This window comes from Platalea leucorodia, assembly GCF_965183815.1.
Source record: "Platalea leucorodia genome assembly, chromosome: 8".
Taxonomy (NCBI): Eukaryota; Metazoa; Chordata; class Aves; order Pelecaniformes; family Threskiornithidae; genus Platalea; species Platalea leucorodia.
In genome coordinates, this window is record NC_138830.1 from 37,566,652 (window position 1) to 37,583,694 (window position 17,043).

The following is a 17,043-nucleotide window of genomic DNA, read 5'->3' on the forward strand; positions in this document are numbered from 1 at the left end:
CAAAACAACGTGTATACATCGAATCCTTTTGTGATCTCAGGGCAAGATGTAGGCACATACAGATCTATATAGTAGCATTTGTTCATGCTCTTCTGGCTTCCTAAACATTCCTAACATTTATTCACCCTTTTAAGACTACTTTTAACACTACCGAGCAAGTTTTCATAGAATTGTCCATTTTAAATTCAAGACAGTTTTAAATGAGAATAGTTCAGAGAGCTTGTTACTGTATGTATGGAATTAGGGCAGGTTTTTTTGCCTTTCTGTACCATAATTTCCACTCCTTTAACTATCTGATTTTCTTTAATCACAAGGTCTTCCCATAGATGTTTCTAGACAGTTTTTTCACTATTCTGAATAGCTGAGCAGCAGCAGCATCACATTTACCAACTTCCAGTCCCCTGGCTCCGAATCAGATTTAAGCAAGAGGTTATACATTACAGTTAGGAGTTCAACTGTTGCTTACTCTTTCAGAGCTGTTGTCTGTCATGTCATCTAGTTGAGGTGAGTTGCCACTGTCTGTTTATCTGTTTGTTCCGAAATGTCTTTACTGATACTTCAACTTGAGTCCTGCAACATGTCCCTTTTTCAAAGGACTTTGGCACGAGAATCTCTAGTTCCTCAACTATGAACATCAACACAAAAAACTTTCTAAGTAAGTTCATTAATCTAACTTTAACTGTGTTGCTGATTTGTCATCTGTTGGTCAGGTTTCACATTTAACCTAATAATTTTCATGTTCTTTTCTGTTTTCTGCATTTGGAAGCAGCTTGTAGTGTCTCTCACTGCAGAGTAGTTGTACCCTTGAATTTGAACCTTCATAAATAGTTTGCAGACTGCTTGCAACTACTTTACCCTTTTCACCACCTATTTTTTCTTAAGTAAGTTTTATTGTTTTCCTATAGTTCCCTTTTTGAAGTTTGTCACAGCCTGTAATGCTGAAACTGCTACAAAACAAAGAAAGATTTGTTAATTTTTACTTTTTTTTGAAGCAGTTCCTGTATGCTCCTTTGGACCAAATAAAGAGATGTTTCCCCTTGTGGGTTCTTCTCATGACTTAGTGCTCTGTGAAGCAGTCATCACGCTTACCCATTCTATAAAGGATGACTCAAGTATTCCATTAGTGTATTTCCTGCCTTTGCAGATTGTCTGAACTCCCGCAGCACACTATAGTTACAGTTGCTCTCCTGTTCAGCGGTATAATTTAGAAGCTATACTCTTCCTAGTTTAAGCCCGAACATTAAATCTGTAAGCATTCTGTACTACTAGTTGGTACAGTTAGCTTGTCTGATTTGACACTAAGCATTCTTCAAGGCACAGAACCATTCTACTAACTTTCCTGAGTCAACATCATCTTGCACACTACCTTTCTTACAGCAAATACCTAAAATACCCATTATTTTAATTTAAAAAAATGCCATATTTCTCAATTGGATTTCTCAGGTGCTAGCATTTGTGTGTAAGCATATTTCTCTCTGGGTCTGGTTTGCTGTTTGTGTGCCCTTTTTAAAAGGGACCTGTCAGCATACATTTCTTAAATAATTAAGTTTGGGGTTTGCCAACCTGTGTGCCACTCTTTAGTTGATGATACTTGTATTTGGGGGTTGTTTTATTATTTAATTGAGTTTTCATTTTTCAAGAACTCCTGCTCTTCAACAATTATTCTATACCTACCAGATTCTGAGTTGCACAGGATATAGTCTAGAACACAGAAATAATCTAAGCCATAACTGGCATTTTACTAACCGATTTGCCGTTTCAAGATATAGAAATGTCAACTTAGTGTAGAGAGTTCTTTCCCTAGTTTTGCCATTCTGAATAGTAGCTACTTACCTTACTAACAACATTTTGATACATAAGGAAAGCAGAACTAAGTCAGTTTTTTGAAAGATGGTAAAAGACCAACATCATGATTTATTTTAGTTTCATGAGCAAACTTAAGATCAGTCTACATGCTAATGTGTGAGAGTTTTATTAAGACTATACACAGAGCTTGGCTACTTTACTGTTAAGAATCCCAAATCTCCTGTACACTTACAGGTGTTCCCCTTTAAAAATCTAAGGGGAAGTAAAATGTGTTACATGTGTTTATATGTATGTTTGTGTACATATATTAAAAAAAAGGGACAGCATAGTTCTTTGGCATTTTAGGCATGTTTGTAATAAAATGAAAAACAATTAAGAAGGATGAGTATAAAGACAAACACGACCAATATACCATGCTTCAATTTCTAATATTGTTACTATTTAAAAGTCATAGTGCATAATTATCTTGTTTATATGTGAAACAAAGAAGCTCAAAGCATCTTAAAATAAATCCAGTCGATCTTTCCCAATTATAGTGCGCATTCAACTAGAAATCTATTTATGAATCTGTATTCCTAATACTTAGATTTGTAGTGCATGCCACTGTATTCCATCTATTTAAATTGACATTGTTTCATCTTTTTAAAAAAGGAGAAACATTTTAAATTTCCCACAGTTAACTGATCTGGCCAGTCTACAACCTTGCCCGTATTTGGCTTAAGATTTTCATATCCTCTTCTGTTGTTTGACTAGATCCTACAGCACTCAGGAAGTTCTGTGGCAGCTATATGTACTTGAAGTGGAGGTTTTTACTGAATGAGCGTACACCTGGTTCACAACTTCTGAATTTCCAGCTATTTCAGAATACACAGGTGTCCAGTTATAGCAATACTTCAGTATTACATAGCACTTTTCACTTGTAGATGTTAAGACTATTAAAACACTTTCCCCTTTCCTTCGTGCTCCAATTTCAAACATTGAAGCATTTCAGTAAGCAGACTCACCCTCTAGATTTTCCACATAGGAGTTGGACATGAGTGCTGAATGTTGAGTCCATTTCTGTGTTGAACCTGATGGCTGGTATTCCAGGTCAGAGATAAAACTGTCTGTGTCAGAGAAGAAGACAGACATAACTACTGACTGGACTAAACCAAGAAGTTACAGTTCACTCAACCAGGAAGTGACTTTCAGTTTTCTTTTAATAGCACTAACTTCAAATACCCAGTTTCATTCACAAGTACTACATATGTTGACATAAGTAACTACTTATAAATTATCAGAGTGCCTATTAAAACCAATATCGCTTATCTTGTATATTTAGTTACTTTTCAGTTAGCAGCCAGAGCCATAAAGGTAATGGTTAATATTTTTGGATGTCTGCTTAGTTGTATCATCACAAATTTTATACTACATAAATTTCATTTTAGTATTTGTGTTAGTTGAGACCATTCCTCCTGCAATTTCCTCAATCTGCTTTACTTACTGTGGTCAAAATAAAAGTGCTTATGCCCCTTGACAGCACCGCCACTGAACAAGGTAGACAAAAGAGTACTAGTAAATAAAACCTTTATTTTTATTTTTCCTATCCTTTAAACAAAGGAAACTGTTGCTGTGAACAGCTGTTAGCTTCGCCTTTACTTGTCAGGCTATCTGAACGTTTTGCCCAAGGTACTGATCTGCAGCCAGGCCACACACAGTTTGAAGTGTCAGAAACCTAAGTATTATCTTGGTATAGGTGGCTCTATCAGACCAAGGCACTGTGAGAAACCAAGGAGGAAGCGGAGAACTGTATTCCATGGAACTGGTTTTCCTGGAGGCAAAATGAATGCAGAATAGTGTATTTATTACTTTAACCAACAAGTGCGTGGTTATTCAGTTGTGATTAGTGGCTATGCAGAGACCTTACACCAGTAGACTGGGTTGGGTTTGTTTTCTTTTTTTCTTGCCCAAGACAGAGCTGCAAGTTTAGTAAATTAGGCTTTAGTACAATTAACAAAATTGCTCTGGAATCTGGCTAGTTTGTGTCTTCTGGATGGAGCCACACATTTGCTTCGCCAGCATGATTTCTAAGCCCTGCTTAGGGATGACTCCTGGGAGAATGAAAGAGTCTATGCTTACTTCCTCCTGAAATTCAAGCAGTTCAAGTTACTTCTTATGCTTAATTGTTTAAAGCATAAAGTTACATGTATTTAAACAGGGAGTGGAAAGCATTATCTGGGTTTCAATGAAAATGTCCACTGCCATTTTGAAGGAAAGGAGTAAATGAAGGACAAATTCTTGTCAAATAATAGGAGACTAAGAAAAGAACATTTTTCCCACCAACTATGGTAGAACAAGCAAGAAAGTGACATTTAAATAAAGATCTAATGAATCCAGGGAGATGGGCAGGAAACTACCTTGGGACGAAACAAATTAACTTTTATGGGCAATCGTCTTTAAAGCTCAGGCTTTCAAAGGAGCAGACAACAAACACACTGACAAAAAGCCTCCAGAGAGAACAGTGGAGCTAATTAGCTCTTCTAAGCAACAGTCTCTGCACCATAAAGTCTGCATAGCTTATACAGTAAGGATTATCTGTCACTTTAGCAGAGAAATAGGATTCTGAGCAATTTTTCTAATTAATTTCATAGATAAAGGGATTCTGAGGTTCTTGCACGTCCTAACAAAGCTGCTGACAGTACTGAGGTTTTGCTTTTATAAATCCCTGACAAAACATGTCATACGTAGCACATGTAACACGTCTCCAGCCAGCACCTTCTAGAATGAAGCATGCACTTGCCTCAGGCACACAATATTTGTTGTTCGTGAAACGTGGAAAATAAAGCAACAGCCTTTTAAAGTGTGTAATATAGCATAAAGATTTTGTTCAACGCACACTGAAGTTAGATAGAACTTGAGGTACCAGATAAACATACATTAAAAATACCTTTCTACCTCATAATTTCATAAACATTTGAGAAAGGTTTTTACTTCCTTAAGCAATACTGAAATGTGTTTTTTACCCAAAGAATACAGCACTAAAGTGAAAACTATTAAATTTCAATAGAAATCAAGAAAACTGACATCCTGTAGGTCTATCTATTTAACTGATGAAAAATTCATACTTTTATGAACGACCTCTTTGTCTTGGCTCCTCCCTTAGGTAAAGAAAGGATAAGAAAAAATTTAAACCCTCAATTATCTGCACCAGATTTGGGTCAAAGCAGTAAGTCAGCTTAAAATTAAGAGTTCTATTACGGATACAGGCAGACCAAAACACTGCTGGAGTTACACCATTTGGTTTTCAGGATTTCTCCCTACAGGAGTCAAGCAACTTCATTTTTTGTAGCACTACCTGATTAAAAGTTTAGCCTGTGTATCCTTTCCTTTACTACTACTGAACTGAAGTAGGATGTGTGGGCAACGGGACTTAAATGAGAAGATGTATTGGTTTTAGAAAAGTAGATCCCAAAAATATTCTGGAATGCACGATTGTTTACAGTGTCACTAGCGTAAGTAGCACAGAGTGGGTTTTTTTAATACGCTTTGCAAAAAGAAGTTTGATGTAATTGTATGGCAGATCACATCAACCGCCTAGGTTTGGTAGTTTTGCTGCATCCGCACAGGAATCTGTGTTTTAGAGGCCAGATGAGTGAATTGCTCTATTTACAGAGGTAATGAGGATCAGTAAACCTCAAAGAATGTTTTGGATAGACTGCAGCACACACGTCCTCGGATATAGGCCTTCTTTCACCAACTCCAGACAGAACTCTATCAGCTGCATTTATGTGAAGAATCCCTGCAGCTACGTCACGTTGGGTAGTGCAGTATATTTAGCCTGGTTTTGACTCCACATGACCAGCAAGTAGTACAGTGTCAACTTTCCCTAAAAAAAAAAAAAAAAAAAAAAGCTGCCAGGCTATAATTAACCCTCAGTCTTCTCTGCTGCAGAGCAGCCAGCTGATGCTGTTGGTTTGTGATCAAAACCAGTCATATGGCAGGCCAAGTTTGCAATGGCAAACTATCAAGGACATGGTGGGTTGCCTTGCAAGTCGCCGTTTCAAGCCATAAGACAGCCTTACTTTTAGTAATTTCAGGTTCAATGCCAACTTCACGAAGAAGTACTTTATTTTGTTATTACCTGATAAAATAAGGCTGTATGAAATGTTAGGAGGAGTATAGTTTTCCTGTGCACATTATGTTTACAGCTATATACACAGGCTAAATGTGCCTGCAGGGTCACAGCACAAGCTCTGCAGTTATTTGGTACAGTAACAAATAAATATCCCTGTTCATGTCATGGTTATGATGTCACACTCTGCATTTATGTATCACAGTGAAACAAACTCATTTAAGTCATATGATTACCCCTCTCTCTCACGCAAGAAGATGGAGGAGCCTAACACAGTAAGTATTAAGCATGAACCTCGGAGCTGAAGAACACATGCTGCGCAGTGGAAAGCAGTGCAAAAGTGTCTAAGCGTGTTTTTGCCAGCGTCGCAAGGGCGTGCCTAACTCCTTCCAGTTCCGCTACTGTTGCAAGCATCTGCACCCTGATGTAGACATACCACTGACATTCACAGACTAAGTTTCTAACCTCTTCTAATTCTTAAATGGCAATCTTTTTGCAGTGGTGCAACTAGTTGAGCTTACTTTGAACTAGTTACAAGGTGTTCTGTGGCTGTCGGAGGCAAATAGGAAGTTTCATACATCAGCTGGTCATAGATACATGAGGATTTATCTGGGCCTTCTCAACAGATGCCTTGCTGGCACAGATTTTATGAACACAGTGAATGAACCCACAAGAAGATATGGTCATAGCATCCTTTAACTGTTGAGAGCCCCAGATGAGTAACATTCTCTTCACCTTTCCTCACTGTTCCCACCTTTTCCTTTTAATCTACTGCTCAGTTTGGATCTTTCTCTATTTCATTCCTAACACCCGTTTCTAGAAGTAGATCCCCATTCTCTTTCAATACATTTCAGGTTCTGCCTTATCACCTTATTCAACCTCAACACTTCACTGCAGGAGCTCATAAGCTTATGAGAAGAATTAGAAAGGTAAACTGCTTTTTATTGCTATCCCCATACTGCTTGACTATATATTTCACATACAGAATACTAAGAAAGGAGGAGTTTGAACACAACCTTACTAAACAATTTATACTAGTATAATTTTTGGAATGCCTTTTATCAACAGGAATATTCTGAGAGTTCCATGTACAATGTAGGCTGGAGGTCTTGTTACACAAATCCACATCGGGCATGCTTGCTGCAAGATGCAACATTCTGTTCCATGCTTAGGAGACAGTAAAAAAATCCTTGCCTTTGAGATGTACATCTCAAGAACATCTCAAGTTTGAGCTGCACCAGCAAGACAGGTTTCTGAGCTGCTCTCCTTCATACTAAGCTAGAATCTAGCATTCAGTATTTTTTGTTTCTGTAGACCTTCAATGCTCTGTTTGGCAGGATGCTGCCTTAATTAAGAATGACCTGTTAATGCATAAGTTTTAAATATATAGAGAAATACAAAGTACAGTCATTCTCCAGTACTTTTTTACTAGTTACTACTGTGATTCTCCAGAAGTTAAGCTGAAGCTACAGTAAAAAGCTACCTGTAAAGACGTACAGATTTTCTAGCAAAGATCAGAATAATCTCTAAGCTTCCCAGCAAGAGAATTTATCAACTAGAGAGTTATCACAGAACTATTAAAATGAGTGAATGCAAATGGCTTAGAATTCTACATGGAATGTGTCTGACAAAGCAGACTTATTGCTTTATGTACACAAAACGGTTAGAGGATTTCTAGTTATGATTTATAGTAAATCCACATACTGGATTTTTTAATCTCCAGCTTTATGTAATGGAGATGCAATGAGTAACAAAATCTAAGAGGATTAGTAGAAGGTCATCCTGATTTGCTGAATACAGCCTAACATAATACCTTAAAAATGGTTAAATACAGTTGTACATGTTAGAAACCTCATCACTGTAGAAAGCCATGAAATCCAAGGTAAACTCACTCCTAAACTGCAAACCACAAGAGATTAAATTTTACATCAACAGTATTAGAATAGAATTAAATCTAAAACCTGACAGTGGGATATGTAAACCACCACACTAGGAGCACTTTTTAAAAACGGAGCAGGGAAAAACAATTAACAAGGCCTCATCATACAACTAGATGGAGTCTAACTTCTACTAGCTTGCTTTTTTTTTCCAAGTGGGGAAGAAATGGGACCTTTAATAGATGAGTATATAACAGCACAGTACGGATGATGGATATGGGAAAAGACAGAAATGATCAACCGCCTGTTTCTTGTCATTCCAGCTGCCTTGTTTGCAGCCCTAAATCTTCCGTGCTGTCTGCACAGGGAACTGTTAGCCTGGGGAGTTGGGCAGACTTGCTGAAAGATGTTAAGGCAAAAAGAAGGTCCGACGTACCAGGGGCAAGGGGGGGAAGCAGAGGGGACCAATAAAGAGCAAGAAGCTGCTTTTACGTAGTTCCAGTCGAAAAGTTTACCAGCTTGTGCGGATTGACTATTGCAAAGACCTAAACCGCAAGAATTACTGTTTTTCAGAACACCTTTTAAGCAGTAGCATACAGTACAAATTACTTTGAAATTGTGTTATGTTTCAAATGTTTTGTGTAGTATCAGGTGAACCTAGGTGTCCTCATGCATTTTGATCTCTTGTTTCTCCAAGTGAATTAGAAAGTGGTTCCTGTAGGGAGCAAGGATGGAAGAGGGGAAGCCAAACAAAAGAGCAAATTCAAGGTGGAGATAAGAAAAGCCTAAAGACAGACATCGGTCAGATCCTGTTGAAAAACAAGAAAACAAAGAGCCACACAAACTTCAGTAGGGGAAAAAAAAAAAGCAGGGAGGAAAAAGTGTACTTTATTCAGGCACCCAGGTAGAGGATCTGCCTTTAAATTATGTCATCCTTTTTCACTCATAGTCTGAACAGAGCCCAGCTTGCTCTAACTGGTAAAGGGCAAAGGAATACAACAAAATTTAAAAAGATACTCCATTCTGGTCACTGGCAAGCATATTTGACTTTGCAGAGAATCTATAAATGGTCAATTCAGATGTGTTGCACCTTCCAGGAGATGCTGGATCAAGACTAAGCCAGATGCACTTGGCTTGAGCACCGATGGATGAAACAGCTTTGTAGTTCTGTATCAAGTCATGGATTTGGCTTTTTTTGGTATGTTTTGAAGAAAAAGCCTGAATGTTGGCTGAAGAGGCAGTAAGATTCACTTTTAGGAACCTTGCTTAAAGGAATTTATGTAACTACTATCCAGACTGCCACTTCTGTAGGTGGGGGGTGTGTGTGTTTTGGGGGGGGTGGTGGGTGGTGGTGTGATGTGTGTGTTTTGTTGTTGTGGTTTTTTGTTTGTTTGTTTTGGGTTTTTTTGGGTTTTTTTTAAAGAATTTTAAATCCTACTCTGTCAAACTAAACAGCTTAGTAATTCCTGGACTAATTTTATCATGAGGTAGCACTTCCATACTACACTCAAATTTTTTTTAAAATGTCTTAAAATATTTTATTTTCTTGGCAAAGAAAATATCTACTATGCTAATTTTGAAATAGTGCATGTTACTTAAATGAAAGAAGATTATTTATGGAGTCAGGGTTTTTGGTTTTTTTTTTTCAGTTTTTTGTTTATGTTTTTTAAGACTACTGACTTAAATATTTAAGGTCAGTAATCCAGACATGCTTTATAAAATTTTCAATTGGCTTTACCTTAGTGTTTTATTTTGAGAGGTTTATTCACCTTAATTGGTAACCCTTAAAAACCTATTTTCCAATTAAATGTAGCTTTCAGGTTTGATATATTAGCTGGGAGAACATACTGTGTCAACATTCATTTATGTATGCAATTATGTTTGGATTTTTTTTCCTTAATTGTTGTAACATTAATGTAAAATAACTGATTTGCTATTTGTGTCTAGCTCTATTTGTACGGAAACTAAAATTCAATTAAACACAAAAGAAAAATTTTGAGATTATTTTTTTAAACCACAGTAATATGTTAGGTACATTATAAAAAAAAGTGTTCCTGTCTAAACATGTTTTTTATTTAAAGCTGATTAAGCAGAGGAAGTATTTACTCATGTTGAGAGAACTGAGCAGCTTGTTTCTTCTCACTATGTCCTTCAAGGTTTTTGGAACAGCAGGGTTCAGGCTAGACATCTGATTTGTATTTGCAGATTGGAAATTAAAAAAAAAACAACAACACCCCCCCCCCCCCCCAAAAAAACAAAACAAAAAACCCCACCAAACCCAACCCCCCCAGCAATCATCGAATGGTGGTAACATGAAACTGAAATGAAGGTAATCTCTATGCTTGCAAACGTATTGTTGCTGCCAAGTGCTAGTTTAGCATTTAAAACCCTGTTCAATTGTCCATATAGGAAGTGTATAGTTTAATCACCAGTTATCAGACCTTCTTTAAACTTCCATAGCAAGCATTATTTAAAAAAGAAATTAATAAAGCTGTGGCCATTTGACTCATATGTTTATTGATTATACTTCTCTAAATTATTAGCAAGTGGCCACGCTTTAAGTGTGGCTCTTGCAGCTTTTCTTGTGACTTGATGTCCTTCTCAGCACAGAAACAACTCTGTAATTTCACTGTGTTAAGCAATGGAAATAGTTTCTAAAAGCAGCTAATAAGTGTGATATAGGGGAAAAATTTGCTTTCTTTTTACTGTGCATTCATTTTAATTTCTGAACAAGTATAAACAAACTGCCAATATGCTCGTAAATGCTAAACACTTCTGCTTCTATCGTGAAAAGTTTAACTACAGTATTTAGTTGGATTTTATTTATTTCTACATCTCTTTTTCTGGGTGTGGAGGGAAGAAGGATGAAAAAAAGGTAGGTGCTAACATGAACATGACACTTCTTGAAACATTAGATTTCTTTCTCGCTCCTCTAGTACAGAAGTAGAAAATGCTATGTTTTGCTATTTTTTGTTGCGTTCTGTTTCATAAAGCCTTGCTCTTCTCCCCTCAGCAAGTCCTTGATAGAATCAGTCTCTTCCTTCCTTTCTAAATAAAGTTAAGTTGATGGATAAACAGTGTTTCTAAAAAGAGAGCTTTGTTTAATTAGGGTGGCCATTTAACTGAAAGCCCAACTAAATTATCAGTTTCTCTCATTTTCTTCCTAGTATGCTGTGTTTTTAAAGGCATTTCTTACTAATTTTCTTACTACTGACTGGAGGTAACAATAGCAAAGCTCCGTTTATGCAAGGCACTGGGACTGACATGGATATTTAACAGATGGCCTACACTTAAGTCTTTACACTACTACTGATGGAATTAAATAATTACTAAGGATGATTAAAAAAAAAAAAGCAAACAAAAAGAAAAACCAAAACACCACACCACGACAGTTAAGGCTATTGTAGAAATGAGATACTACTAAGATTCCCATCATCAATACCAAACACCTTTCACACACCTTTTAAGGCCAGGCCTTCTATTCTTCCAGTCTTATTAACATGAGACGCCCTTTAAATTGCTTTGCATCGATGCCTCAAATAGTCTGATGGTTAGGATCTGATCTCTCTCTCTTTTCACTTGGTTGGACAAGTTTTGTAAATTAACACTGTCCAAGTATTTAAAGTAGAGAACATTATAGCCTGGCCTTTAGCCCTAGAATGTCCTTGTTCTGTTTATGTTAAACAAACAAGTGACTTTCTCAAAAAGGTAGCCAGAGTGGTAAGGAGAAAGCAAACAGCTACTGTGAGCAGAGGTGCTGAATGACGACAGCGTATCTACAGAATGTCTGTGAAGAGACTAAGACAGTGCCAAAAATGCGTGTGATATATTTTCAAAAAACTAGCCTGCCATACAAAACTGGGACAACTCCAAGAAACGAGACTCTAAACTACATTTATGTAACTTAGGTATGTTATTGTGACTTTCACTGAAGCATACCAACAAGACAATCGGAAAAGGCTTCAAATTAATTCCTTGTAGATAAGGTGTCAACATGTAGGAGTTAATCCTCAAGCCCTGTTTTACGACAAAAACAAAGTCTACGGGCAAATTAGACTAAAGTACTTGAACTGTATAAACTACCAATTTACAGCTAGTTTTAAATAAGTCATTGCTTTGGACACAAAAATACGACTCCATTTTGATGATACAAATCTGTGAAGAGGAGTATGTTCTAAACAAAACAACAGAACCCTCCCACACCCACTTTGTAGTTTAACGTAGATTATATCCCAGCATTAAAATATTATGTCCGCTTACCGTCATCTAGTGTGATGTCTTGTAGTCCTATTGTTTGAAAATTCAATTCTCGATCTTCAGGTTCTGGTTTAATGTTAATAGCTGCCCCATCTGGTGAAAATGGAGATGAATCGCATACGGGATGGTGTACTAGGGATGATGCTGCATTAAGACCTCCCAATGCTGGACTACGTGCTTGAGGGGAGTGCTGTCCCGAGTGACTTACAGTGGTTGGTGGGGGAGATGAGGCAGGTCCTGAGCTAGGAGATTGATAAGGCATAGGTTGTAGCTGGGGTGAAGAAGGTCCAGACAGCGGTGAATGGACCAAAGGGTGGGAAGCTGTTGGGGACGGGGATGAAGCGGATGCTGGATTTGTAGAATGGTATGGGACTTGCTGCAGCTGCGGAGAAGACTGCCCAAGGGATTGACCCATTGCAGGAGGGATGGAGCCCTGCCCAGCGCTTGGGCAGTGGTATCCCATTGACGGTAGGTGAGAAGATGACTGTCCTGAATGAGCGGGGTGTGCTAGCGGGTGCCCTGCTGCACTTGGTGTTGACACAGAACCTGGATTTGAAGAATGAAACTGCATTGGTGGTAGAGCTTGGCAGCTAAGATTTATCAAATGAGGTACAGCTGTGTCTTGCTGAAATGAAATAGTATCAAATCCTTGGCTGGAGGCAGAGTTCACAGGAAGACCAGACTGTCCGTTGTATACATCGTTAGACTGCATAGGCTGGTAAGAAGGCCTCACAGGAGGTGCTGATGTTACCTGAAAAGACTGAACCACAGCAGGAGGCAAAACATGACACTCTTCGCTGGGACTAAGGTTTCTACCTTGCATATGTGGCAGGTGGGGTACTGCTGAGGTCACCATGGCTGTGTACGGTGGTTGAACTGGACACACAAGGCTCCTGGGTGATGTAGACAGTAAATTATCATGTGGATGCCCTTGCTCTGGTGAAGGCAATTGAGTTCGGATAGAATGCAGGCCCTGGACATTGCTTGTGTGAGGCAGGGACAAAGATGGAACAGCAGACAAATCCACCTCATCTCTGTGCTCTTGCTTCATTATAACTAGAAAAAGTAAAACACTGTATTACAATTCCAACCCATTTGTATCCTGTGATAAATACACGGTAATTGCTGTTTAACAGGCACAACAGTATTGTTAATGCCCTTGCTCTAATTTTCCTCCTTTTGCTCTGCCTTTTTTTTTTTTTTTTTTTTTTTTTTTACTTTATGCCTGCTATATTAACCCTTAAAAGCCAGAAGAACTCTCTTAGCATTTATTCGAAGGCAGTTATCTTCCCTTCTAAAATACCCTCCTATGCAATGGATGTTTTTAAAGACATTTGCAACCCAGCCAGAGAAAGTCCAGTACATCCAAAGCATGCAGCTCCTCAGAGCTGTGCGGGGGCAGCTGCTGCTGGGCTCCACTGAAAACAGGCAGCCAAGAGTTCAGTATCAGGCACTAGAAAAAGGGGAATGAAATTTTTAGCTGGCTTCAAACTTTCCTTAGCCTCTGATCAAGATGACAGCCAAACTTTGGCAACACAGTTAAACTTGTCTGAGTAGTGCGTGTTGTTTTAATTACAGCAGCCCTTTCAGCATACCCCCCAATTTCAATGATGACAACAATCATTCTGATAATACAGAGAGTTACAAACTGACACGCTTTTAGTTACAGGTTTGGGTTTTTTAAGCTACTGGTAAGCTCATGAAAATATATTGATTTTAAGTACAAATAGTAGGAAAATGCTAACACTTTTAACTGCTCAAGTACTACTTTATATACCACACTTAAAGAAAACTGTTATATATATTTATAGATAAAATGGATTTTAAAATGTTTGTGCAACAATAGCTGCTGTTATACTTAAACTTGCTTCTTATGTAAGCAGTGTCATTACTTCATTCTACCATTTAAATAATTTAAATATGGGTTTTTCAAACAAAAAAAAATGTTTGTGTCTTGTAACTATCTTAGGAGCTGATATTCCTAAGAATGGTTGAAAAATATCACATAAATCTGATAACACTATTAATGTATACTTAGTGTACCAAATACCTAGGTAACATTGCTTAAATTACGCATGAAGGCATGAAGTAGGTACTTTTAGAGCACAAGTGAGCAAAACTCATTTTAAATAGTGTAAACTAATGGTAGTTGGCTTTGTCAGCATACACATTAGCTTTAAGAAGTTTATATTAATATCCATATCCAACTTTAAAGACTTCTTCAGATACCTGACTTCAAGTCCTCCAAACAGCACTAAAGGGTCTAGCGCCATCACTGGTACCATGTGAATTCTGGCTACTCTAAATGGGCATGAATTTCTTAAAAGAAAAGAAAGTAAGTGGCAGGCAAAGGAGTAGGCATTGCATATCTAGCAGTAACCACTTCCTCATACCAAATGGAAGGGATTAAGATGTTTTAACTACACATACAGTTAAAATGTACAGATTTTGCCTCTGGCTAAGTTACAAACTATTTTCTCTCAACATGCTGCAATGTGTTCACAGGGAGGGAAATGTATCTTTTTATCTTCCTTATCAAAACCTGGCTGGTTGGGGTTGTGTGTTTTTTTTTGTTTTTTTTTTTTTTGTGGGTTTTTTTTTTTTGACATTTGAGTGGGGGAAAAATTGTGTAAAACCTGTTCTTCTATGATCTCACTATCCTCCATGTCATCGCTAGGGTTATTTAGAAGAGCAGCTTCTGAGATTCACCATCATTCTCAAAAGAAAAGCAGAATGCAAATTATTCTGTAAAAAGTGTAATGAAGGAATACCCGCCTATAATCATAGCACTGTAGCTTATTCCTCTAAATTTCAGCTTTTTAGTTAGACAAGCTTAAGTTAATTGTTTTACAAACAATTCAAAGCTAGTCTTATCTACCTGTCAAAAGTACAAGACTGTCTGAATTACTTTGAAATGTCTACTTTAACAAACAAAATAAAATGCAACTTCTTTATTTTTTATTTGATACCTGGTGTGTAAGTAAAACGTTGAGACTGGCTTTTTTTCCTCTTGCCATTGCAGAGATAAAACTGCACCTGAACTGCAGCTGTAATGGTTTTGTTATGGTATGGAGGAACTTCAAGTATGATGTTTGCCTATATGAAAGTGGAAACAAAAAAGTTTTACATATTAAATGCAAATGAAACTGCTCTTAATTACAGAAAAACTTACTGCAAAACTAAAGCAAACTGATATTTTGAAATTGGTAAAGTTCAAGTTTATGTATATTACATAGTACAACTGTACTAGAAGCAAACTTTTATTTCGAGACTTTTTTCTTCTCTTAAACACAAGTGTTCTGAAGGTAATGCTTTTCATTAAATAGACACGTCATCTAAAGGATGCTTTGTTTGTCTGCCAGAGCATAAAAAAAAAAACTCTAGCAGTCAAAGAATTGCATTTTGGATCATTAAGCTTTTAAGAAAAATTTTAACGCACTGGAGATTATTTGTCATCTTAGCAAAATTATCTTTGGTTTTCTTTTTTCGATTTTTAATTTCTTTTTTCATTGCTTTCACAACAAGCATATTATTTCCAGTCCTTCAAAGCATCATCTTAATGGCTACTTTACAGTATTAAACCAATTTAGAAGTCTCCAGTTGTCTGTCTGAATCAGCCAGTGATCTACTTACTTTACTAAATGAAGTCTAAATTTCAGAACAAAAATGAAGATGTCTAGTTTCTCATTTTAAAACAGAAAGCTTTCTGAAGTAAGAAAAATTGTTTCTCACCCCTTGACACTTTTCCCTAATTATTTTCCCTTCTACCTCCCACTGAGGTCGTCCATCTGTTGAGAGAAATTTACAAATAATTCAAGCAAAAAGCATTTTCTGAAACACTTAAATACTTAATCTTAAAAATACTTAAATACTTAATATAAAACTGCATTTATTTTCAGTCATAAAGAGGCCATTCGAGTGACAGAGATATACTGTAAACAAAGCATAAAGCAGAGAGATGCTTTAGGAGTTTCAACACTGCAAACATTGTCCATAAGTTGACTGTTGTGCAGGATTCTGCATTTTAACAGAACCTGCAGATTGCATACGGTTAGATTTAATTCCAAAGGCGGCAGTGTGTACTACAAGCGTACAGAGGGATTTTCCCCCATTTTTCTAAAAATGTTTTTGAAAGGCAGTTAAATTTACTATTAACACTTCTGATTATTCAAACTAATGTGCTGATGACTTAACCCATAAGTCACCATGTGAGAGAGAACATACGCCAGCTCTTCATGCACACACCCACAGGTTATACATTTAAAACACACACCCTCCCTGGAACTGAAAGACCCCATAGTTCAAATACCAGGCAAGTTGTCTGTGTTGTGAGGGAAGTAAATCACCTTGGTGAACCTCTCTCTGCTCTGACCTGGCATGACCCATTATCCTTAATCCAACATGCGGTTCTCTCTGTTATTGGGTTTATCAGGGAACCTATTGCCTAGCAGCAGTACTTCTTTAAAGGTGTTCGAGTTGTGTGTCAAAATACATTATTACATAAAACCCCCACTTATGTTGTATTTGCTAATAAAAAAACCCAACTCTTTTACTTAAATATTTAAGGAAATAATAAGATGTAGAAGAATTGGACTTGGTTGCAAACTTTTGTTTTTAATGTTTTATTTTTGCTACTGTTTTCCCAAAGGATCAAATCAAGTATTCAGGTGACAGTAATGATAACTTAAGCTGTTCAGATTGTATGCTCTTTATATTAAAGGGACAATCAGGGAAGAAAAGGAACTCTATGTATTATTAAGACAGCTAGTCCTAAATTTGCAACTATTTTTCCTGCATTTTAGTCTACGAATTATTAAGATGGAGATGTATATGCAAAAGAGCTACAGAACCAGGAAGGAATGCTGAGTAACTGAACATCTTTGAGTAATAATACATAAGTAGGTACCTGAGCGTGCGTGTGTGTATGTGCACTTGTGTACAATACAAAACAAAACCAAAGAAAACTTGCAAAACATTCATTCTATCTGGTTG

General features: G+C 37.2%; 1 protein-coding gene across 3 annotated transcripts in view; it reads right to left on the reverse strand.

Moving 5' to 3' along the window:
- NFATC3 (nuclear factor of activated T cells 3) overlaps positions 1–17,043 on the reverse strand; it is a 78,037-nt gene that overhangs the window by 10,299 nt on the left and 50,695 nt on the right. Inside the window, exons 7-11 of one of the 3 annotated variants that reach the window (XR_014229109.1) lie at positions 15,784–15,839; positions 15,021–15,147; positions 12,055–13,107; positions 5,479–5,671; positions 2,873–2,912 (exon numbers count right to left, since the gene is read on the reverse strand). Coding sequence is in view for 2 of the 3 variants with exons in the window: in XM_082320909.1 (XP_082177035.1) it covers positions 2,811–2,912; positions 12,055–13,107; positions 15,021–15,147; positions 15,784–15,839 (1,338 nt within the window). In the remaining variant the exon portion in view is untranslated. Of the gene's footprint in view, positions 1–2,810; positions 2,913–5,478; positions 5,672–12,054; positions 13,108–15,020; positions 15,148–15,783; positions 15,840–17,043 lie in introns of those variants that run through there. The other 2 variants (XM_082320909.1, XM_082320910.1) reach the window with 2 other exon arrangements.